General features: G+C 42.7%; 1 protein-coding gene across 1 annotated transcript in view; it reads right to left on the reverse strand.

The window, feature by feature from the left end:
* The window catches only part of LOC124795774 (sodium/potassium/calcium exchanger Nckx30C), a 625575-nt gene extending 600770 nt beyond the window's left edge, over positions 1-24805 (reverse strand). The window contains exon 1 of the mRNA XM_047259858.1: positions 24499-24805. Within this exon, the coding sequence (XP_047115814.1) occupies positions 24499-24805 (307 nt within the window). The remainder of the gene's footprint in view (positions 1-24498) is intronic.
* Between the last annotated feature and the right edge of the window lie 461 nt (positions 24806-25266).

Here is a 25266-nt window from a genome sequence, read left to right on the forward strand (position 1 = left end):
GCCATCACGAGGCAGAGAAAATCCCTGACCCCGCCGGGAATCGAACCCGGGAACCAATACTGATCCTACGATTTATCTTAGAAGATAGGTTAAAAAAGGCAAACCTACGTTTGTAGTATCTAAGCTCTGACAATGTTGACTGCAATATTATCTTTAAAATTCTGAAGGTAGTAGAGGTAAATACAAAGAGCTAAAGGTTATTTACAACTTGCATGGGAACCGGGCGGCAGTCGAGAAGCATGAAAAGGAAGCAGTGGATGAAAACGAAAGAAAAATTTGGGATAGGAATTAAGGTTCAGGGAGAAGAAATAAAAACTTTGAGTTTTCCTATGAGATTGTAATTCTGTCAGAGACATCAAAGGACGTAGGAGAACATTTGAATGGAATGGACAATGTCGTGAAAGGAGAATATAAGATGAACAACAAAAAAACCAAAACAAGGATAATAGTAGGTAGTCTAATTAACTCAAGTGATGCGGAGGGAATTATATTAGGAAAAGAGACGATTGAAACAGTGGATGAGTTTTGTTATTTGGGCAGCCAAATAACTTAATGGTGACCGAAGTAGAGGATATGAAATATAGACTGGCAATGACAAGAAAAGAGTTTATGGAGAAGAGAAATTTGCTGACACCGAATATAGATTTAAGAGTTAGGAAGTATTTTCTAAAAGTATTTGTGTGGGGTGTAGCCATTTGTCATGGTGAAACATGGACGATAAATAGAAGAATAATGAAGATTAGATGCGTAGATACGTAACTAATGAGAAGGCATTTAATAACATTGGCGAGAAAAGTAATTTGTGACACAGCCTGACTAGAATAAGCGATCGGTTCATACTCCATATTCTGAGACATCATGGGATCACTAGTTTAGTACCAGAGGGAAGTGGGGGGTGGGGGGTGAAGGGTGAAGGGGTGAAAATTGTGGAGGGAGACCAAGAGAGGAACACAATAAGCAGATTCAGAAAGGTGGCAGTTGCAGTAGTTATTTGGAGATGAAGAGGCTTGCACAGATACATTAGTATAGAGAGCTGCATCAAATCAGTCTTCGAACTGAGGACCACATCAATAACACAACAATCAGCTTCAGATCCTTTTTGACTAAGTGCGAAATATTTACCTGTTTTATGAATACGCACCGTCTTTACCATGTGTGGACACACGACCCATTTGCGTTATTGCTTCGAATGCTGCACTTTTCGCCAATTTTTCAGTAGCAGGAAAGTCGTGATTTATTCGGCCGTTGAGTTTTTCATATACGAATACAATTTCGTTTTGCATTCATTTTTTCAGAGTCGAATAGAATAGCGCACGGAATCCTAAATTTCTTTGGATATACTGTTTTTGGATTTCTGCTCGCACACTTGCAGACATACCAACACCGAAAAATAGGTGCTCGTAACTCCATCCATTACAATATAACGTCACGCATTACACTCTGTATCCTGAACATCGATGTGCTGGTCACACATAGTACTTCGACTCGGGATTATGTAATTAGCAGTCATTAAAGTCGCGGTATTTCCTTGATAAAAACGCAGCACTCGATGCATTAAGGAGAATCACCTGTAGCCATCATCACGAAATAGATTTTCGTGTTTAATTTTTGGTTTGTATGACTGTGACAGCTGAATAAACGGAGAGTATTAAAAAAAAAAAAAGAGGAAAGAATGTTCCACGTATAAGCAAAGGACGGAGCCGATGTTCCCTGTTTTCACAGTACACACGCTTGCTGAAACTTATAAGGATAGCGTGTCAGTTGCTACTAAGTCCATAACATAAGATAACCTTTTCCAGAATTTATGGCAGTAGAAATGGCGGACCGCAGAGAGGAAATGAAAACATATATCGAGCAGCAAGCTACCACAGTGACATCGTGTAGCTGCTACACAATTCTGAAACGCGAGTAGGGTTCCGGGATCCAACAAAACAAATTATGAAGGTGAAAAATGCCGATGTTAAGTGCATATGCTTCAGGGACGAAGATAGTTTCAAAGTAAAAAAAGTTACAAGAACAGTCCACACGAAATACATGTTGAAAAATCTAGCTTTAATAAACACTGATGATCTTGGGAATCAGTCAAATAGCAGACCAAAGGGGAAGAAGATGAAGGTATGTAGGGGCTAGAAAGGCAAAGAACATTTCATTTGCGATAGAATTCATTCTCAAGACAATATATCTGCAAAAGTATTTCATTTTTAATGCAAAGTATACTCTTGCTTGAGAATGACTTAACACAACGGAATAAAAACGAACTACAAATTTATTCATTCAGTTGTTTATTTAAACTGTAAATTTTATTGAATATTTCATATCTTTTGCAGAACGTAGTTAGTCAACTGACAATTGTGTGATTAAAGAATTTTGCAGTAGCCCACTTATTAATCAAAAGAGTAAAACGAATTTTTAATCTCGTAAATGCAAAAGCTACTACAGCTTTTTGAAACACATCACGGAGATAGCGAAATTACTGGCACAACAGGCAATTGTTTTACTTTTTAAAAAAAATGTAGTAACGAAGTAGTGACAACAATCATCTAAAACAATAAATTGACCGGTATAGCCTAGAGATATCCATAATGATGATATTACGTGGAGTAATAATTTAAAACTTAACAAAACATTAATCCAACACTAAATTTCATGCACGAAGTGACAAATTTTATCTGTATAGCACATAAGACGGCTTCAGTTGATTTCGAAAGCCTATAAAAATATTTCTAATCTAATATGATTACAGTGCGCATTATTATCGGGTGTTACTATTAAAGATTTTGCTGAGTTTGTTGCAAACGTAAGATCTCACGGCGTTTAAACCCCCTGGGCCATACGGCACACGTCCATGTGGTGACCGCCACATTCCAGACACTACACAGTATGTCCGCTGTAATGGCTGCATTACAAGCGTTATGGGGGCACGAAATTACTGCAAGGAGCACTGAAATTCCTGTGGATATGAGGAAGAGCTTGGTGCACTTGTAGTAAGTAAGGACCACTGTTCCTACAAACTTCTTGCAACTACCAGTGTTCAGACTTATTCGAGATTCTATTATTTAATTAATGTTCAGCTTTTGATATAGCTGTCGATATGAAATATGGCTTCACTAGAACAAGTAGTTTTGTCTGTCTACATTTTCCGTTCCATTGTAGCTCACATGTTTCAGGTTTCCTGTTTTTGTGAGCTGCTGGATGCTTACATCATTTGAAACTGAATGTTTACGTTACACTTTTCACATTCAGGTTCTGTATGACAAAATCCTGGAATAAAACTTCAATAAGTTGACGGAGAATAACTAGTATTTTACCAGTACAGGCACTGAACTTCTGTTTTTCCGTTTTCATCTATAGCGCCATGAACTTTGACATCTATGAAAGAAAGGAAGATTAAACTTTAACGCATTGCAAACACCATATATATTATTTCTCAAGTAAACATCCTCTTTTCTCAGTACATGCTAACCGTACGGGGATAAATGAGGTATCGTAAGAAAGGTATTTTGGTCGGCTACTGACATTCCTTACCGATTTTGGGCTAAAACGTACTATCTGTGGAAAATTTTAGCATGAAAGGGACTTTAAACTATCAGACGTGAAACGGTATCAAGGATGCCCAATTTAATACTTATAGTTATTAATCTTAGTTATTAACTACGTATGAGAGACTCCCTTTCATATTATCGTATTAAAAATACGATTTTATTTCTTTCAAAGTACTTAATAACTGGGTAATTTGCATACAGCGTTGTCATACGTAATAAGAGTGACCACTGCGGTAGTCCACTATCTCTGCCCTTTGTAAAAGCTGATTTTTCTAATCGAAAATACTTTCCAAAACGGCAAACATAATTGTCAATGTCACCTTGAACTGCGATTTACTTATTGCTTCTACGGCCTAACCTGCTTAAATGAAATACGCCCAAAATACAAATGGGATTTACTCTGACCTTGGTGACATACCAGGTAAGAAGCGAATACTACGTTCTAACCTACACATTTCGCGTTTGTTTACTTCTTTGTATTTTATATTCGTATTTCTCATTAAACTTCTCTTCAACAACAGTAAATGTAAATATTATGATCGAAAGATAGAAATTACAATAAATAATGCATGGCTATATACAGTATATACGAGGGTCGGTCAAAAAGTAATGCCTCCCATTTTTTTTCTACTTAAAGAAATTAAGTTAAGTGAAAAATTTGAATTTGGCGCCATTCCTCAAACCTTCTTCTGCAATCCACTGCAGTAGTAACTTTCTGTGTCAACAGGTGGCAGCACAGCAGAAGTTTGTAAGATGGCCGACATCGATGTTCGTTTGAGACAGCGTTGTGTGATTGAATTCTTGAATGCAGAAGGTGAAACGCCCATACGCATTCATGAAAGACTGAAGAAGGTGTATGGTGTTGTGACAGTGGATGTCAGCACTGTTAGACGATGGGTTCGTCGTTGTAAGGAAGCTGAAGGGCAAACACCGTTGACTGACGAAAAGCGGAGCGGCAGGCCGGTGAGTGCAGTGACTCCACACAACATTCAGCAAGTTGATGACATCATTCGTGGTGACCGTCGGGTGACTGCAGATGAAGTGTGTCGCATTATTTCTCTTAGTAAAGGCAGTGTGATCACGATTATTAAACAATTGGGGTACTCAAAAGTTTGTGCACGGTGGGTTCCAAGAATGTTAACCGATCAGAATAAAGAGGCAAGGAAAACAATAGCCTCCCAACACTTGCAGCGCTTCCATTTGGAGGGAGATGAGTTTCTGAAAAAAATTGTGACCGGGGACGAAACATGGGTGCATTTTTTTGAACCCGAATCAATGAGGCAGTCAATGGAGTGGCGTCACACAAGCTCGCCGAGGAAGAAAAAATTCAAAACTGTGCGATCGGCAGGGAAAGTTATGGCAACAGTTTTCTGGGATACAGAGGGTGTGATTCTGGTTGATTTTTTGGAGCAGGGATGCACAATAAATTCTGTTCAATACGTCACAACCCTCAACAAACTTAAAGCACGTCTTCAGCGAGTTCGCCCAACAAAATCAATGGCAGATGTTCTTCTTTTGCATGACAATGCAAGACCACACACCAGTCGTCACACCTCTGACGAGATTGTCAAAATTGGATGGGAAGTTTTGCCTCATCCCCCATACAGCCCTGACCTGGCACCATCAGACTTCCATCTGTTCGGGCCACTAAAAGAAGCTCATCGTGGGATTCATTTTGAAGATGAGGAGGCCGTCAAAACATCCGTGCGTCAATGGCTTAGGAAGCAGAGCTGTGATTTTTACCGTGCTGGGATACATGCCCTTGTTCAAAGATGGACCAAAACTGTAGAGATGGGCGGAGATTACATTGAAAAATGACAAAATGATCCTCAATGTTGTGGTTTTCAACCTATGTAATTGCATTTAAATTTCCTGACAATTAAACGTAGAAAAAAAAATAGGAGGCATTACTTTTTGACTGACCCTCGTACAAGGATGTATCACAAATTTATGATTATTATTTCCTGTCATTCGGTTCATTTATAATGATGTTTTCTCTTCATTCTCACATCTATTCTTATCCCATCGACTACGCTCATTCCAAATGCTGTCATTATTTAAAACCGTAGAAGTGTGAAAGTTTCACGCGGGTCCCTGCTCATGATTATTGTAAGGCATTAGTTCAGTTGCGCAATTGTAGGCGTTAGAGAAGGGCATGGGCTTGATGAGTCCATCATTTGGGCGACTGAAGTGGTTTAGGAAAGCATTACCTTTCACTGCGCTATTCTTTGTTCAAAGAGGAAAATACTGGTAAACTGCAGCTCCGAGAAGAGCTTCGAGGTGTTCCCGGGCGGCTCGGTTGGTTGTAGACGAACAAAATTTTTGCTTGTCGGTTTCTGTTGTATTATTTTTCCGACTTTCATTCAATAATATCTTACGGCATCATACCCTTGGCGTTTCCCCCTTGAGGAAGAAAATGGTCGTCGCACATTAGCGTATAGCAAATATAACTAAGTGGTGCCTGTTGTGACTTGGCCAGATAGCCAAGCCACTATGAGATAGCCGAAAGGCACGCGTTTAAGCTCACGCAGGCTGGCGTGAGGTCTGGAACAGTTAAAGGAGTTGAGTCTAGTAAAAAAAGTACGTAGCTTTTGGAATACTTAACTTTAATCCATAATTGGTGAACATCGGTCTGACGGTACATGCATCACAAGATAAATAGCAAATGATAATGGCGCCTTGCTAGGTCGTAGCAAATGACGTAGCTGAAGGCTATGCTAACTATCGTCTCGGCAAATGAGAGCGTAATTTGTCAGTGAACCATCGCTAGCAAAGTCGGCTGTACAACTGGGGCGAGTGCTAGGGAGTCTCTCTAGACTAGACCTGCCGTGTGGGGGCGCTCGGTCTGCAATCACTGATAGTGGCGACACGCGGGTCCGACGGACCGCGGCCGATTTAAAGGCTACCACCTAGCAAGTGTGGTATCTGGCGGTGACACTACAGTGCCCACTCTCGAACCTGTTGTAGACAGCTGTTTAAGGAGTTGGGCATTCCGTTCACACTACAGTTACGCTCTTACGAACTTCGTTGTTACCGACGAATGCAGTTCGGCAACAACACTAACATTCTTAAAAATAACACTAGAAGAAGAAATGACCCGCGCCAAACATCACTCAAATTTAGTGCCGGAAAGGTAGGAGTGATGTATTCAGCCATTAAAATCTTTGATTATTTATCCTGTGATGTGAAGAATTTAATAGATAGTGAAACTATGTTCAAATACAAACTGATATCATACATGCGCGCTAGCTCCCCTGTTTCGTAGAGGAACACAGAATTGCTGAATATGAATATGTAATATTACAAAGTGCATCTGAGGAGAGAGAGAGAGAGAGAGAGAGAGAGAGAGAGAGAGAGAGAGAGAGACTGAGTAGCATAAATATAACACCAGACATGTTTCACATCGTAGTGAGAGACTGCAATTACATATAGTCCATGGAAAGTGTAGATAAATATGTATCTATCTAACTCACCAGATCATTATATTCAGATAGAGATATTGTGCCAGTAGGGAAGAATATATCTGTCTGCTATCACACTCATGTAGATGTCAAAATTAAACAACAGAGAAAACTACAACAAATGTACAATCGAAAACTCTGGTGTAATGGTGCCTATGTTGACATAATGTTATTGCAAATACTAACGTTGCGATTACATAGCACAAATTACACAAGAATAGTTATTAAGTGAATGTTCCACCACAGTCGTGAATTTGAACTATTTGGGGGTTGTTGGACCTTTTCTTCGAGCTCCAAATGTTAATAATTCTTATTATTTCCGTTTTTTCAGGTTATCCTCAATTTACATCAGAGGAATTATCCCTGTGGTACATTTCCGAAAGCATGTCTTGTATTTTGTGAAGGAAGATTTGTAAATTAATTGGTAAGAAACATCTGGATCGACTCATGCAGTGTCCAGTCTCCGTCTTCCTCTGCAGTTTTTACCCTCTACAGCTCCCTCTAGTACTATGGAAGTTATTCCCTGATGTCTTGTCTTTTTATTGTCGGTGTGTTCCATATATTCCTTCCTAGCCGGCTCTGCGGATAACCTCCTCATTCCTGACCTTAAAGTCCACTTAATTTTCAACAATCTTCTGCAGAAACACATCTCAGATGTTTCGATTCTCTTCTGTTTCGGTTTTCCCACGGTCCATGTCTTACTACCGTATAATTCTGTACTCCAACCGTGCATTCTCAGAAATTTCTTCATTAATTTAACACCTACGTTTAATACCAGCAGGCTTTTCGAGGACAGTAATCCCATTTTTGTGTGTGCTAGTCTGGTTTTAACGTCCTCCTTGCCCCGTCCGTACCTGTGTCACTTACCATTGCTTTTTCCTCTGGCGATGTTGGGTAATTTGAAAAGCACGGAATTGCAACCTGGTAGAAGTTATGTTAAACTATTGGTCTCCCTATAGCTTGCTGGGTGAGTAAGTTCAAAGGGTAGAAAAGTCAACGACTCCAGCAGCACCGGTGGGCAACGACTGTGGTGTTCAAAGCAACCTTCGGTCTGATGACAGTTTTACCTACGTTGTACTGTATACTCTCCTGAAAATAGCAACATAGCCGAAATTGCGCAATAGTGAATAAAAAATAAAACTATATTTTAATCAAACCAAAGACAGCCAATAAGGAAGAAGGCTAGCATTTAGAAATTTTGTAGACTTTGTGGACCATACTGTAACTGAAATGTCGTCTAGAGCTCTTGCTTTCTCAAGCAAACCGAAATTATGTAACTTTCTTATATCATCTACTTATGCTATTTGATGTGGAGAATTTTTACGGACACAAATAGGTAACTAACCACATTTCAACACCTAAGAGCTGGATGAGGTGGAGATATTGCTACGATATTTCAGCTGACAAGCAGGCAGCCGTCTTCAGGCTAGTTTTACAAGAGCGACTGCTGATGCACTTTGCAAAGTTTATACTAAAATTACTGTGCTGTCGCATGCGCATGCGCATATGTCGTCGCTGCATGACCGCCCTCAGTCGAGTTTAGCGTTATCTGCCCAATATTGCTACAGATGAGGCGTGCAGCGGCTTCAATCAGCTAGCTTCATTGTAAAACGTACTTGAAGACGGCTGCCTGGTTATCAGTTAGAATTTCGTGCCAAGATGTGAGCTGCAATCCCAGAACCCCGTGGAATGCTCATTAGGTCCGCAAAATTATGAGAATCATACACCAAAAGCTTTCGTGTAGAGTGACGTCATCATAGATGCTGATGCTGCTGGACGTATAAGAATCGCGTCCCCGGCAATGCGTGTCGAAAGTGGATAGCAGCTATTGCTGGGCGTCTGGTGCGCATTTCTCGTCGAAGCTGTGGGCGCCCCTGATTACGCTACAGGCCTTTGGGATGCCTTCTTTTCAGCTCCCGTACATGCTCCTGAGGACTTGGGCGTGAGCTACGTTGTCCAACTAACAGGGTCAGAGACGGCGAATCTTGGAGGTTCCTTAGCAGGTTTGCTCCTAGCAGATTACCCGTAAGTAAGGACATCTTATGGTTCCTTTATGAACGGATTCGGAAAGTGAGCCGTGGGGAAGTCGATACAAGCCAGTACTCAACTGCTTTCCCCTCCTCTTGATTGGTGAAGCTCTTCGAATCAATCTGATACCTATTTGTGTTGAACGTGTAGAGCAGCTTTGCCCAGCTTGTCTTAGGTCATTCCCATGATTAACATACGAGTAGAACTGTTGGGAGACCGTCATCTCTCTAATGGACCTCAGTGGATTTCATAAGTTCGGCATTAATGGTCAACCCTTAACAGGCTAAGGAAGTGAGAGGCACTGGTATCATTTTGAGTTGAAAGCTGGGGGCTCTAGGCTAATTTCTGACCAAGGAAATGAGGGGCATGGGAAGGGGACTATGGGCTAATAACTGGTTAAGTCTCGCCTTCAGAGACTTCTCCATGTTCATTACCATAGGCTGTTACGTGTTGCAGCTTCAACACATTGTAAGGATTCTGTGGCATAATTTAAAGTAGTGATGGCATAATTTAAAGTAGTGGTACGTCAGAGCCTCCTCTACATGAATCCCCGTGGAGAATGGCCAACAGGAGTTCTTCCTCTAAGAGTCTCACGCTTTTTAAAACAGTAATTACTCCGAGTCCCGTCCTGGTGACGCTGGATAGAGCTGAGAAGTGTATCGACCAATGGAGGGTACCTGTCAACATTCTGGATACAGGGATCAACAGAATGTGTTTTCAGTAAACGTGTGAGATAAACCTAACCGCTTTATTAATTTCTCAGACCCTGCCGTCGTTGTCTGTGTAAACCGTATCTAATAATTTGTCAAACAAACAAAGTCACTTCATTGGGGCTGCTTCACATATGTTACGCACTTAACGTAATTGGATAATTAAGCCCGACAGCTTTACGGGCGCGAATGGTCTCTTCCCTTCGTGGTGCTCTGGATAGTTCGCTCGTATCCGGACTGCTTTCGTAGGTGCACCTACGAGAGCGCTGGAGGAGTATTCAGAGGGACGCAACACTGGTACACTGCATGCCTTTCTGCACAGACGCGCTTCAGAAAGTTTGCAACAGTGCGCCTTTATGGTCGTGGACACTGTCACATAGGGAGCAAGCTGCGCGCTAGGACAGAGCGAAGCCCCCGCCACAGGAATACCGCCGGCGGGCTTTGATTCACCACATCAAGGGCCAAGGGCAAGGGCAAGGGCTGCCGCAGCGAGCGCACGTGTCTGTGTGCGCGCTGCTCGCTACCTGCTATGCATCTCACCTGGGGAGCGCTTTCGTTGTGTACAGTTCATATTCCATACCCGGCATAGTTATAAGACAGACAGTCTTGCGAAGTAAATGTGACTGCTTCCTCAGAAAACTGTATTGAGCAACTAGTGCAGTAATGCACACACAATGGAAATATTTTCGACTGTATTATTTTAGTGGACGGACAACTGATACCGAAATTGCGTTTACTTTGCCACGCCACAATGGTTAAAAAAAAGTAAAGAAACCTGTCACTTGAAGATGCATCTCCACTGATGCGAAACCAGTCGCGACTTTTTAACAAAAGTATTTTAACAGTCAATGCGGAAGATTTCACTATCCATGTGATATTTTTTAGACCTCGTAGAACGAAGAGACAAGGTCAACCTAGCGACAGGGAATGGCGACCATGATGTCAACAAAGCCACTAAACTTATTGAAATTAATAAGTCCATCAAGAAGATTAGGAGACGCTTTGTGCTGGAAAGAGCAAATAAGCAGTTGTGACCATCCTACATAGACAATATATCCACGTCACGTAGTTCCAATTTAACGGAAGTACAAGAATGTTGAGTAAAGTTGAAAGTGATCTTAAATCGCGCTCTGGAGAAATGTGTGCCGAGCAAGTGGATTAAAGACGGAAGAAAACATACGGGGGTTCAGTAAAAAAATTCAGAAAATACAGAAAACGGATGTAGTTGAACAGTCGCTCAAAAAAGAATGCAGAAATATTGGCGGATAAAAGTTCGTACAAATTAGTACGTCTATAAAAAGAGCGATGCGCGAAGCGTACAAGTTTCACCGTTAGACGGTAGAAAAAAAATGATGCTACGTAAAATGGCGAAACGGGTCGAAGGCTTCTATTCAGTCACTCGCGACTAGTCTAATGTGGCAACAGAAGACGGTAAAAGATAAGCGGGAAATTTCAATTTCGCATTAAAATAACTGGTCTACGCGGAAGAATCGTACAGACGTCCCATCGTTTGACAGCCGCTCAAACTTCCGTGTCCATGGCATAGAAATAGGTACCTCAGGGGTTGAAAAAAAAATTGACTTAGTTTAATAGCACTTCGGTTTCACGGAGAGTACTCTTCAGCATGGTCCCATTACTTAGCTTGCATTTATCGGGTATCTCTCGCCCAGCGGGAAGTCCCAAGCGACTGGAAGAAAGTGCACATGGATGCCTTTTACACGAACCGTTAAAGGAACGGATGAACAAAATTCAGTCGAATATCTTTAACTTCGGTTTGCTGTAGAATTACTGAGCGTATTCAAAGTTCGAATATACTACATTTCCTTGAGAGATAAAAGCCTATATCCACAACGCAATACGGATTTAGAAAGCATTGCTCGTGCGAAACTGAACTTGCCCTTTTCACGCACGATATCCTGGGAACCATGGATTAAGGGAATCAAACAGATTTCATATTTCCAGATATCCAGAAAGTGTTTGACACGGTGCCGCAGGGCAGACTGTTAACGACGGTGTGAGCATACGGAATATGTCCTCTGATATGCGAGTAGCTCCAAGACTTTTTAAGTAGTAGAACCCACTATGTTGTCGTGTACGGCCAGCGTTTATCGGAGACGTTGGTATCATCAGGAGAGCGCCAGTAAAATGTGATATGACCACTGTTGTACTCTATATACACAGACGGGGAGGGTGAGCGGCAGTCTGTGGCTGTTTGCTGGCGGAGGTGTAGTCTAGGGAAAAGTGGCTTCGGTGATTGATTGCATGAAGATTGGGAATGCACTCAACATATGTGTAACCCATCAGTAACAATATTGTGCACATATAGATTCTTGCACCTACAATAGCTTTTTGTCAAATGTAGACGAGCTGTACTCTCTTGGGGCGTGACTGAATTAGGAGAATCTGTAGTAAAACGTGACAACTGGTTCAGTAATGTGTATAATCTCAGTATTTATGTCAAGTTTAGCTCCAATTTCACTGCCCTACCAACTGATATTATTTGTAGATATCCCATGGCAGGCCTTTCGTGACCTTAAGAGCACACTAATATGATCTTCTTCATGTTCCTAGTCTATGGGGAGATGAAGAAGCTTGCACAGGATAGAGTAGCATGGAGAGCTGCATCAAACCAGTCTCAGGACTGAAGACCACAACAACAACAACAGTCTATAAAAGAAAGATGGCATAGGCTTCTTGACTCATTGTAGAATTTCCACCGCCTGTGTGCGAATTTAAACAGTACTGTTCTGCGAATCTTCGTCAACTATCAATCCCCGTCACGCATCGCGTACTCTGTCATCGCAGTTCTCTCCGAAATTAGTCGACTCGGTAGTAGAAGGGAGCCATGAGTATGAGACTCTGACTAAAGTGATAGCAGCTTTACCTTACTGCTTACAGACTGGCTTGACAGTCTACGTTAAAGGGAACAGAAACTTGGTTAAACATTTTACCATTCCATCACGCATTTTCCACTGGGTGCATCAACAGTGTTAAAATATTCGTAGTAAAATTGAGGGTCACTGGTTCTTCATTTAATCTATTTTAATTTTTTCCTTCTGTCTTTCTTTCTAACTTTACGCCATTACTTCGCACTCTTTGTCCTAATTAACTAGCGTCTTCTACAGATTTGATTAATTTAGTACTGCTGTCCTGCCTTTCTATTAGCGTATCATTAGTCCCATTTGCGAGGAATGTCATATTATTAAAAAATTGCGTTACGTGGTTTTGTTATAACTAGCATTTCTGTAATATCTATGTTCATAAATACACTATTCAAAAGAATTAGGGGAACACGTGTATCAACGCCCGCTACCTTAATCTGTTCCGATACACACGGTACCTGTGGTCTTATTGCGTGTCTTGAGATCTTCGCTCTCAGTGCAGGAAACAATTAAAATCATTCGCCATCTATTGACTATGTTATGCATTAGAGTGTCAAGTGGCCACTCAGAAGGAGGTGAATACAGGTGTGAGCCGGCAGGAGTGGCCGAGCGGTTCTAGACGCTACACTTTGGAACCGCGCGACCGCTACGGTCGCAGGTTCGAATCCTGCCTCGGGCATGGCTGTGTGTGATGTCCTTAGGTTAGTTAAGTTTAAGTAGTTCTAAGTTCTAAGGGACTGATTACCTCAGAAGTTAAGTCCCATAGTGCTCAGAGCCATTTTGAATACAGGTGTGACAACGTTTTCTAATGAGGCGCACTGACGGCAGTTATCATTTGTGGACGTTGTATTCAAACAAGCACTTGCAACGCGACATTTTAATGCAGTGCATGTTGCAAAAGTAGTCTGTGTGATCCAAACACGATGGACTTTCAATTGTGTTGTTGCAGATGCAAATGCGTCCCCACATGTTTTCCATAGTTTGTGGACACGCTGGATTACACAAGGTGACTTGGACAAGTCGCTGATGCATTACATCCTCACGTGAAGATCGATACCTGGCCATGTCTGCGTTGCAGCGTCGTACGAATATCGCCAGAGTACTGAAAGCCTATCTCAAAAGGACCACTGTGGCCGATCAGACTGTAATGAAAAGGTTACGAGAAAGGACGTTACGAAACAGACTTTTTGTTCCAGTACCCGCTTGACAAGACAACGTCTTGCAGCTAGCCTTCAGGTCTGCCATTCCCATGTCAACAGGCAGCCTCGTCACCGACGAAACGTGTCATTCACAGACGAGTTCAGATAGCCTCTGACGTGAGGTGATGGCTGTGTCCGTGTGTGGGTACCCTTAGAGAGCGGTACCTGCCAAATGTTGTTTAGGAAATGGACAGATTTCCAAAGTTCTGTGGTGTTGTGGGGAAGTTTCAGTATTTAGAGCCATATGGATCTTTCCATTGTCCAGGGCCACCTCACTGCCAGGCTGGTGGGCATCAGCAAGGATGTCTTGGAAAGCCTGGACCTTGAATTAATCGAATGGTCGGTGGTCGGTCCCAATCAAAGCCCCATCGTGTACATGTAGAACATGCTTGACAGACGTTTTCGTGGTCATTCTGTTCTATTACAGACTCTCGAAGAACACTCTTGGGTTCTCATTGAGAAAAAGGAACAGATAACACTGACTGACCTCCGTAGACTAATACGTAGGTGTCAGGCAGCGATAAACGCTCACGGGGGACATAAACGTTACTGAAGCTCCGAAAGTCCAATGAAAATCACCCAGGACGACGGGGTGAATGACTGTTTCCATTTTGTTTTCGACATCTATCGTAGTTTCAGATCTTTTTATGTAAACGGTCGAGGATGTAATATTTTGTTGTGTTCTTAACTTGTGAAAGATAAGGTATAATTTAGTAATATACCCAGTCCTCAATGGAATATGGCAGTTGCCCAAGACATGTTTTCCTAATTCTTTTGAGCAGTATACAATAATAATGATAACAACAACAATAGTAATAATAATAGTAATAAAAATAATTGTAGGTCGTGTATTGTACGCAATTAGGTATAATCTCTAAGGATTCTTGAGGGCACTACTCTTTCTAAGTTAAAGGAATTAAAAATATATTATTGAATACGATAAATCAGTAATACCTCATATTTTACAAAGAAATAAGAGATGGACTCTCATGAGATTCTTCGTGTTCAAATTATGGTTACTTGTGAAATACTTTCTCAGTCACACAGGGAGAATAGGAAAGTTATCAGTACGTTTCAAACTTTTTTAGAAGTTGCTGAAAAATTTAATAAACGGGCATTTACATATTTCTAGTGCTTATAAATTCCTTAAATCGAAAATAAAGGTATGAAATGAATGCAAGAGATGCCCCGTTAAACCTGACGAAGCTGAAACGTTTATAACGCAGACCTCTTGGCAAGTCCTTTCTTTTCAATAAGGTATTGACAGTATCAAGCATAAAACAATTACCTCTTGTCGAAAAAGTAAAGCTCGCTGAAAAAGAAAACACGAATAAACTCCGTGACGGATTTGGTGACGTTAACTCGCAACGTAAAAACTCAAGTGCACAGTACTCGACACAACAGAGGCGAGATCGAGATCGAATTCCAGAAATGTAAAATTATTTATTGAATCGTATTCAATTAATGAAGTTAAATAACAATTTGAAAATATTTTGTAACGCACAGAGTGAAGTGTAATCATATTCAGCGCTGTTAATCGAACTACAAACTAAATGGCATATATTTCTGATTCTCGGTTCAATCCATAATAACCGTTTTAATTAGGTGGAGGGTACGCGAGTGACTACGAGAGAACTGAAGAAAAGGCAGTCAGAACGTTACTTCTGAATGTTCCGCACAAAATGTGTTGTTGAAAGAAATGCTTGAAGTGTTGAAGAGAAAAATAACAAAGAAACAGAGCTGAGATTGAAAAGTCTATCGCAATGGCTGAAAGAACTCAGAATTCTCGACTGAAGCTCATTAGAGGTACACTGGAGTTTTTAAAGCATCATTAGTCACAAAGAGATTATATTTTGCGCGAGAGGTGCCTCACAGCACATAAATATTTGAGGAAAGCTATTTTTGTACAGCTGTCTAATTCATGGCGCTTTCGTTCAGTAATGTTCGTTTTTTAGTATTTTCGGCAATGCATTTTGGTGTCTGTGGGTAATCGTCAGGTGTATTTTGACGCTCACATTAGTCATCTACATCTACGAACATACTCTGGAAATGTCTGTGAAGGGCATGGTACAAAGCTAATTCCCATTGTACTTGTTATTGGGGTTTCTTTGGGTTTCATTCACGTATGGAGCGCGGGAATGATGTCTCTGTGCCCGCTCTATTTAGTATAATCTTGTCTTCACAGTCCCTACGGAAGCGAGACACAGGGGGATGACAATATGTTCCTAGGTTCATTATTTAAAGTTCGTTCTTGTAACTCTTTAAATAAGCTTTCTCGGAACATTTTGCGTTATCTTCAACCGTCTGGCAGTTCAGTTTCTTCAGCATCTTTCTCACACTCTCCCAAGGATCAAACAAACTGTGAGCAATTCTCTTGCCCTTCTCGCTGTATGGCCAGGACCCTCACTAGTCCTATTTGGTATGGGTCCCACACACTGGAGCACGACTCTTACGACTTTTATGATTGTATGCAATCGTTTCGCTGCATATCTCTACAAATTGTTACACACCAGTGTTTGTATGAGTTACCGATATGGGAGTCACAGATAAGACGTCTTTTTTCATTTTTTGAAGTGCACTGTTTCATGACGATTGCCAATTTTTACACCACTTTGAACTCTTAACAGGATTCGGCTGAATATCTGCCCAGCTTTTTCCACACAGTATTTGATTATATGTAACTGCATCATCTGCGTAAATTCTGAGGTTACTAATGTTGGCAGGACCATTAATATTCAGCATGAACAGTAAGGGTCACTACATAGTTCTCTTGGGCACACCTGGAGTTACTTCCATGCTTCCATTCAAATAACATGCTGCGTCTACCCAACGAAGAAATCTTCAATACAGTCAAAACTTTCGCTTGATACCCATGCCATTGTGCCACCTATCATAGGCGTAGGAGTGGTATTGATTCCAACGATTTTCTAAGATCAAGAAGTACTGTATCTGTCTTGATACATACCTTTCAGGAGGTGAGGTGAGAAACGTACGAGCTGGGTTTTCACATGATCGAAGTTTTCGGAATACATGTTGGTTGGCAGGAAGGAGGTCATTCTGTTCGAGATACGTCATTACGTTTGAGCTGTGAATATGTTCTAAGATTCTACAAAAAATGGATTGCAAGGATAATGGGCATTAGTTTTGTGAACCACCTTTACCGTTCTTGCAGACGGGTGTGTCGTATGCTTGCTTCCAGCTACTGGGCACGGGATCTACGGTAGATCGTGGTTAGAAGAGGAAAAGATCGGCAAATTCGGTGCAGAATCTGATAATGACTGCACCGGACCGTGGAGCTTTGTCCAATTTTGTCCATTTCCAGTTGCTTCTCAGCGCAACTGACTCTAACATCTGTATCAAACACCTATGTAGTGGTGCGAGAATTAAACTAGAACACTACTCCTTGATATTCTTTTGTAAAGGAACGTTGTGAAACGGAATGCGGCATGTCTGTCTTTTGGTTTGTTTTGCTGTCTCCTCCATGATTGTCTCGACACTAACGTTGGTACCGCAAATAACCTTTACAAATGATCAGGGAGCGAAATACATTGTGCTACACAATGCAGACCGTAAAATTTGTTGACTAAGAAGCTTAAGGGTCCAGTTACACGTATGTGTTATCTTTGCACAGTATGGAGTTGCTGTAGTGATTTCAAAACTGAAAACTGGAAATTTACTTCGCCAAAATGGCGTTTATCATGAGGCCGTGCGGCTGAAGGGTAACCATTAGTAATATAATTACACACAGGTAGGTTTTCGACGATTTAGAAAACGATTCGGGCTGTGGTGATTGCATTTCACGTCGAATTTCCAACTGGCCACCCATGAACTTTCAGTCTTTAAGATGAAGCTCCAGTGGAGCCTCCTAAAACCAAAATAACGTCAGTAGATCCGAAGTGGAAAGCAAGAGCTTAACACGAATTGTCAGTACCATAGTAGAGTATATTAGGCAAAATGCAATGGCCATCTGCACAGGTAAAGGTAGACAGAAGATTAACTGAGAAGTGCACATTCCAGTGGGGGCGATGAAGAATAGCGAGCAACAATGGGTCTAGACGTAGGTATAGTTGTAGTTAGTTGGCAAACGTGGAACTCTTCCAGGCGGTCAGTAACAGCTATAGTTATTTAAGCAGAATATTATTCAGTTAGGGCTTTAATTATATTTCTTTTATTTTATGTTGTTTTGCTTCATTATATTTCCAACATTCTATTTCTATATTATACAGTGTGTTCCACCTAACACTGCCGCTTCATATATCTCTGAAATGAAATAAAATGTGAAAAATGCAATTGGCAAGGGATGTACCTATTAAGGGGCTCACAGAATGGGCAGGAAGCACAATCTATGAATGTAAACAAAAATCTCTTTCAACACAAAGTTATGTTTTTTTTTTAGAAAAAATGGCACATATATATTTTCCTACGGAAATGAGAACTAGAAGTTGAAATAGTGATGTCAGACTTGGTTTCACTGCTCTAAGCCCTATACATTCTCGAATATTTAGCTTTTAAGTAATGGAGTCGGTGCCATAGTTTCTGCTGCAAAGCTGTAATGACATAATGCGGGTTGCCTGCGCTGTGGTGAAGACTGCTGTAGGCTACCGTAGCTCTGCACATTAAAGCGTTACTGTTGCTCCGTTACCATTCTTTAAAGTCTACGTACTTCGGAAGATATATAGTTTCGAACAGGGTAAACAAGTCTCTCGTCACTAACTGTAGTGAAAAACATACATATGTCATTGAAAAAACGTAACTTTGTGCCGAAAGTGATGGTTGTTGCCATTTATGGACTGCGCCTTTCTGCTCTTTGTGTGAGCCCTTCACATAGGTGCATCCCTGGCCAACCGTATTTTTCACTTTTTGTTTCGTTTCTGGAATATAAGAGGTGGCAGAGTTAGTTTGGTCATCCTGTATAGCAATGATGTGACGTACTGTATCAGTACACACACACACGACACACTCTCTCTCATACACACACAGACACATAATTATTGAAAATGTGCGACCTGCTTAGAGTTTCCAGATAACAGGTCCAAAATTTATGGCAATAAACTGAATTGAACTGAGTCCCGCCGCACTTTCCAGTTATGAGTTCAGTTTAAAAGAAAGTATTAAAATCGTAAACATGGCTGCTGTTTCAGCAACTGTGTGACAGTAGACATGGAGAAGTTGAAGAGAATCAGCCAACCAGTTGCAAATAAAGATCTATTGGAGCCCTTGGTCGACATATCGACAATTTTAAAATTGTGTTCAAAAATGGCTCTGAGCACTATGGGACTTAACATCTGTGGTCATCAGTCCCCCAGAACTTAGAACTACTTAAACCTAACTAACCTAAGGACATCACAAACATCCATGCCCGAGGCAGGATTCGAACCTGCGACCGTGGAGGTCACGCTGTTCCAGACTGAAGCGCCTCGAACCGCACGGCCACACCGGCCGGCTTTTAAAATTGTGTTCTTCCGAAGAAATCAGGTTTAAAATTGACTAAACCTAGGTCACGAGTTCCAATAAACCTTTATTTGCAACTGGTTGGCTGATTTTTTCAACCTCTCCAAGTTAAAGGAAATTTGTGTATTTATCACAGAGCTTTACACTGCCCCTCAATAAGCTTTCAAAAACATTGCTTTGGAATTTAAAAAAAACTCTCAATGTGTGTTTTTGAATAGAGAGATAAAGACACGCAATGTGTTTAACAGAACTATGTTGTTTTGCTAGAGGCGGTACATGAAATAACAAAGACCAAATAAGGCGCAATGAACACATATCTGCAAATGCATAGTTTCCGTGGCAGAGACCAGTTTTTTATACCATGCAGCGCAGTGTGCAGTGGATTCTAAGGAACGACGAGCTGTAGTTCCCTTTCAGATGGCAGCATTGTTTCCCATGACTGCGGCGGTTCACCTCACACTTTCTTGCGAGTATTAGTCACGGTCGCTACCACTGACTTTCTGTTTGTCGCAATAGAACCACTTGCACCTGGTAAAATGCTTAGAGCACCGAAGCTGCGGAAGTTACATTCTGAAGCGGTGGAACAGTGAAAGCACGACACACGAGGGGTGGAAGATTCCAGCCAGCACGTCGTACATCGGTCAGAAGAAGCCACGATCGTCGCTGGCCAAGCCCTCACTAGCGGGAGAGAGTAGTCCAAGATAATAATGGCGAGTCATTATATAAACCCTATTCTGGCGTGTGATCAATAGACTTAGCGACGAACAGCACTTGTCTGCTATGCGAGCTAGGTGGAGTATGCTGGATAATTGAATACACTGTGCAGATACTGACCATTCTCTTGCGGCAAGGAAGTGGTGTCGAGTCAGTGTTTTGCCGGTTACGCTGCGGGATACTACAGCCAGCAGTGGCCAAACAGACAATCGCCGAGGTGCTATTTATGTGCGTTCATCCAGCGACCGGGGATGTCTGAGCCCGGCAGTCGTGTCCAGTCCGCTGGGCAGTCGTCGTCATCGTAAGCCAGTCCCGCCTCAGGCACGCTGACCACCCTGCTGCCCAGCAAAGACGCTGTTGACCAGCACTGCAGCCGATGACGGCAGCCTCAGGCTACGTTCAGTGTGTCACCGACAACACTTGTCAGACGCCGTCGCCAGTTTCGCCCGTTAACATCGGCCAGCAGCTTAGTTCGGCCGATCCACTTCGTCAGCTTTTAGCGGCGTCAAGTAGGTAAGGCAAGGTTTGGTACGGTTAGGTTAGAATCTCTTGTGTGTGTAAAGTAGCTCAGATTTTAACCTGGAGTGGGACGGATACCACGATGCCTCCGTGTTTGGAGGTGGGAGCTGCATTGTGGCTTTTTCTATTAAAAAGACCTGGAATGCATGTGAATAAGCTATATCTGTCTCGAAAAGGAGGTGGCGAGTACTGTACACTCTGTCTCTGGTTATCGGAATAACCAGAGAAGTTTTAGCAACATATGACATGAAGGCAGAAACGTTATGTTATAGACACAGAATGACTCGTGGTGACCTGAAAAAGTAATATCACAGACACTCTGGTTTGCTGTATTCATTTGAAGTTATGCAGGCATACGTCAAATAACCTTGAATGAATGTCGTTCAGCATACGTGTGGAAGACAAGCATAAAGTTTATAATAAAAAACTGTGAACAGCTAACGCACTGAAAAGTGGAAAAACATACAGATTCGGAAACAACTTCACGAAAGAAAATCACCTCCCTACTGGCAAAGAAACCGCAGTAAGTAGCAATACAGTACTAATTTATCGACACTACAATCCAAATACTAAAAGCACGCCACATTTTTCACTTGAATATATTATTTTTGAAGTTATAATTTACGCCTAAAATGTACGATAAAGATTTTGTCTACTTGTGGTTTCATATAAACCTGCGATTTCAGTCGATAGACTCTAACCTGAAACCTGAATATGATTTTTTATCCTCAGGACGCGACAAACTCAAAAAAATGGTTCAAATGGCTCTAAGCACTATGGGACTCAACTGCTGAGGTCATTAGTCCCCGAGAACTTAGAACTAGTTAAACCTAACTAACCTAAGGACATCACAAACATCCATGCCCGAGGTAGGATTCGAACCTGCGACCGTAGCGGTCTTGCGGTTCCAGACTGCAGCGCCTTTAACCGCACGGCCACTTCGGCCGGCGACAAACTCACTCTTTCTTGGACTAAAGTCCTCAGCTTATTACAGCCCACATTCTGTGTGTGAGAAGTCGGTCGATCTGACCGGAGAAAACAGACTGATTTGAATTCACTGACTGTCGTCCGAAGTCTTTACCTTCGGACGATGAGGTAGGCTACACTGGGGTCGGCGCTAGGAGTAGTGTACTGATTTGAAAAGACATGCCGTCTTCAGCCGACGCCGATCGACGGCGGAATCCATGGATGCCACTGTGACCGCAGCCTAAGCCAAGCGGGGCGGGGCCTCGGTCACCAGGCACTCTGCCTTCGACTACCTGACCGTCAGCGGCGCCTAGGCGTAGCATTGCGTCAGCCCCGGAGGAGACCTGCCTCGCCTCGTCCGAGCCTTGCAGCGTCGCCCTACTCACACTGCAACGTCTGACTGCGCCCGTGCGATGTGGTCGCACACGCGTCTCCAGCTAGTGTTCCCTACATTCTATGTTTCATTTAATCGTGTCAGAAACACACACTATAGCTTACAAGTTTTACAAAATGTTCCAAAACATGGAACTATAAGCATTACAATTACAATTAAATGCGGAGTGACCAGTATGCAGCAACTTCGCATGCTTGCTTGGTGGCATCGGCGGCCGGTGTGGCCGAGCGTTTCTAGGCGCTTCAGTCTGGCACCGCGCGACCGCTGCGGTCGCACGTTCGAATCCTGCCTCGGGCATGGGGTGTGTGATGTCCTTAGGTTATTTAGTTTTAAGTAGTTCTAAGTTCTGGAGGACTGATGACCTCAGATGATAAATCCTATAGTGCTCAGAGCCATTTGAACCTTGGTGGCATCGATGACATTCTGTGGCGAAAATGACGTTGGGCATAGGCTGCAGACAAGAAGATGACTGTCTTTTCTTCACCACATTCACATGCTGTGGAATCGCATGCAAATCCTCACTTTTTCAAGTTGGTCTTCGTTCTTCCAACTCCAGAACGCAGCCTCTTGAGGGTCTTCCATATCGACCAGCTTTCATTGTGACCAGGTGGGAGGCTTTCGGTCGGGATCATCCACCCTGCAAGGTAGCTGAATTTGGAACGCCATGAATTGACTCTGAAGTTCGAAAGTGGTTCAGTGAGGCTTTCAGTTGAATGGAGATAGCTTTTCCTTCGCTTGAGCCTTGGTACTGCTTGCTGACACCCGTGTAATGCGTGGTTCTTCAGATACAATGCCTTAGACTTTTCCAGTCTGGATGCACATTCACGGCGGATATCTGGAGCTGGGATGCCCGCTAGACAATAAACTTTATCAAGTGGTGTAGATCTCAAACATCCCGTAATGAGTCTGCAGGTTTCATTCAAGGCGATATACACTTGTTTAGCATGACTAGATCTGCACCACACAGGGCAAGCATATTCTGCAGCTAAATAACAAAAATGGTTCAAATGGCTCTGAGCACTATGGGACTTAACATCTTAGGTCATCAGTCCCCTAGAACTTAGAACTACTTAAACCTAACTAACCTAAGGACATCACACACATCCATGCCCGCGGCAGGATTCGAACCTGCGACCGTAGCAGTCCCGCGGTTCCGGACTGCAGCGCCTAGAACCGCAAGACCACCGCGGCCGGCAGCTAAATAACAAAGAGCTACAGCAGAAGTTCTTAAGATGCGAGGATGCGTCCCCCAGGTTGTACCCGATATTTTCCGGAGAATTTTGTTCCTTTCAGATACCTTCTGCTTGGTGTTCAAGCAATGTATTCTGTAGGTAAGTACTCGATCAAGAGTTACTCCAAGATATTTGTGAGTGAAGCAGTGTACTAATTGCTTACCTTCCCAGAACACCTGCAGTTCCCTAGGGACAGTTTAATCACTGAAAGGGTCGTTTTTGAATAGGTCTTGATATTCTTTCAATAAAGTCGATGTTTCGGAGGTAAGACCTTGAATGTAACTGGTCCTACAGCCTCTAGGAATGGTTTTTCTTGAGCAATACTGGACTACTTCCATAAACTCTTCATATGCCTCAGGAACGGGATCAATTGTTGTAATCCTTTCATCAAGAATTGTGGAGAATGTTTGCCAGCTTGCCTTCTTCAAATTATACCTTCACCTGAAGGACACGGTGTGTGAGGGGATTGCTGGTATCAATTGACACATAATTGGACGGTGCTGTGTGTGAGGAACCGGTGTACAAAGAGATTTGATACTTCGTTCAGCCAATTTCTCATTCACAAAAATAAGATCAGGCCTCGTTGCCATCTACAACTATTGAAAGGCGGAGGAAGTTTTTTACCGTGGATCAAAGATAGTTGATGTAGTTCTGCCCATTCTCGTACGGCATTTCCATTTGGATCATCCTGAGAGTAGCCCCAAACAGTGCTATGGCTGTTGAAGTCACCAATAATTACAGGCTGCTGAAATTAGCAGGAGGATGAAACAAGAATGCTTCATTAGGAGGCTTGTAGAGAGAGGAAATTACAAGGTTTCTAACTTCTACAGCAATGATTTCAATATTATTTTGCTCTGTGATGGAAGTCGTAAGAATCTGGAGATCGGGTTTGGCAAATATGGCACTGTCATATTGGCCATGAGGTATTTCAGCCATCAGTTTCATTCCTGGAATGAAGCTGATTCCTGCACGTGGTGCCCCTGCATAGGTACTTGGAATCGATTTACAATACTGAGGTTCAGCATTCTAGAAACAAACATACATTCTATGTTAATAAAGAGCATATCTGGTGTCTCGATGACGGGTTCCGAATCTCCACATCCGCCATCGAACCCACAACGCCAGGATGGGAGCACAGCTACGTAGACATTACAACCGGAGGAGCATTTCCCCACCCATCTAGTAGCGATCGCCGCACAATACGACCAATTACTGTCATCACTCTTTACAAGAATCGCGTGTTGTGGTACGGGTATGCTTCTGGAGCCGATACAAAAATAGCGAATTATCCACAGTATTGGTATATGTAGTCCACTGTCGTCACGGGATGTCGAAACGCGAGGTGCATCGTCCGTCCACTGGCGCAGTTCGTCGAAAGAGCTGGGCGGCGTTGTACTTACCGTCGTGCAGCGGGTCGATTGTGTGGATCATGAGCTGCAGCAGCCCGTGCCGGAACTTGGTGCCCGAGTGGTGGTGATGGTGGTGGTGGTGGTGGCCGGACGAGGAGGAGGCGACGGGCCGACCCACGACGAGCCCGGGCCCGGTGACCGCCCCCGCCACGCCCGGCGCCGCCCCCGCCGCCCCCGCCGCGCTGCCCGCCGACCCGCCCGCGCCCGAGCCGCCGCCCACGCTCGTCTGGCTCGACGTGGCCGCGTTGCTCGCGTGCTGCAACACCAACACCGCCAAGACTCCCTCACTCTGCTGCATTTTGACCCGGTTTTGCCGACGCAAGGTCTACTGCAAGAACTTGAGCTACATCTAAATAATTGCTTTCGAACGAAAGGATTTTTCTTCATTATAAGCTAAATTGCGTAAAAGTGGTTTTTGATGTGACGTAACTGACACTTTCAGCTTCAACGCAGAGTTGCTAGAAATTATCCATCTCTTCTCGTATCGTATCTCATATCAGTCCTTCCGCATAGGCTGATAAATAAACTCTAAGGAAAAAAAAGGAATTATCCGAATGTGACGGAAATCGGTACGTGTAATGAAAAGGTACACACGTTCAAATGATTACATTTCAGAACAACTGGATAATTTATTCAGGAGAAAGGTTTCAGGAAAAGAGCAAGTCAATAACGCCTTGTTGGCCCACCGCTGGCCATTATGCAGGCAGTTATTCAGCTTGGCAGTGATTGATAAAGTTGTTGGATGACCTCCTGGGGAAT

The sequence above is a fragment of the Schistocerca piceifrons genome, chromosome 4, assembly GCF_021461385.2.
Source record: "Schistocerca piceifrons isolate TAMUIC-IGC-003096 chromosome 4, iqSchPice1.1, whole genome shotgun sequence".
Taxonomy (NCBI): domain Eukaryota; kingdom Metazoa; phylum Arthropoda; class Insecta; order Orthoptera; family Acrididae; genus Schistocerca; species Schistocerca piceifrons.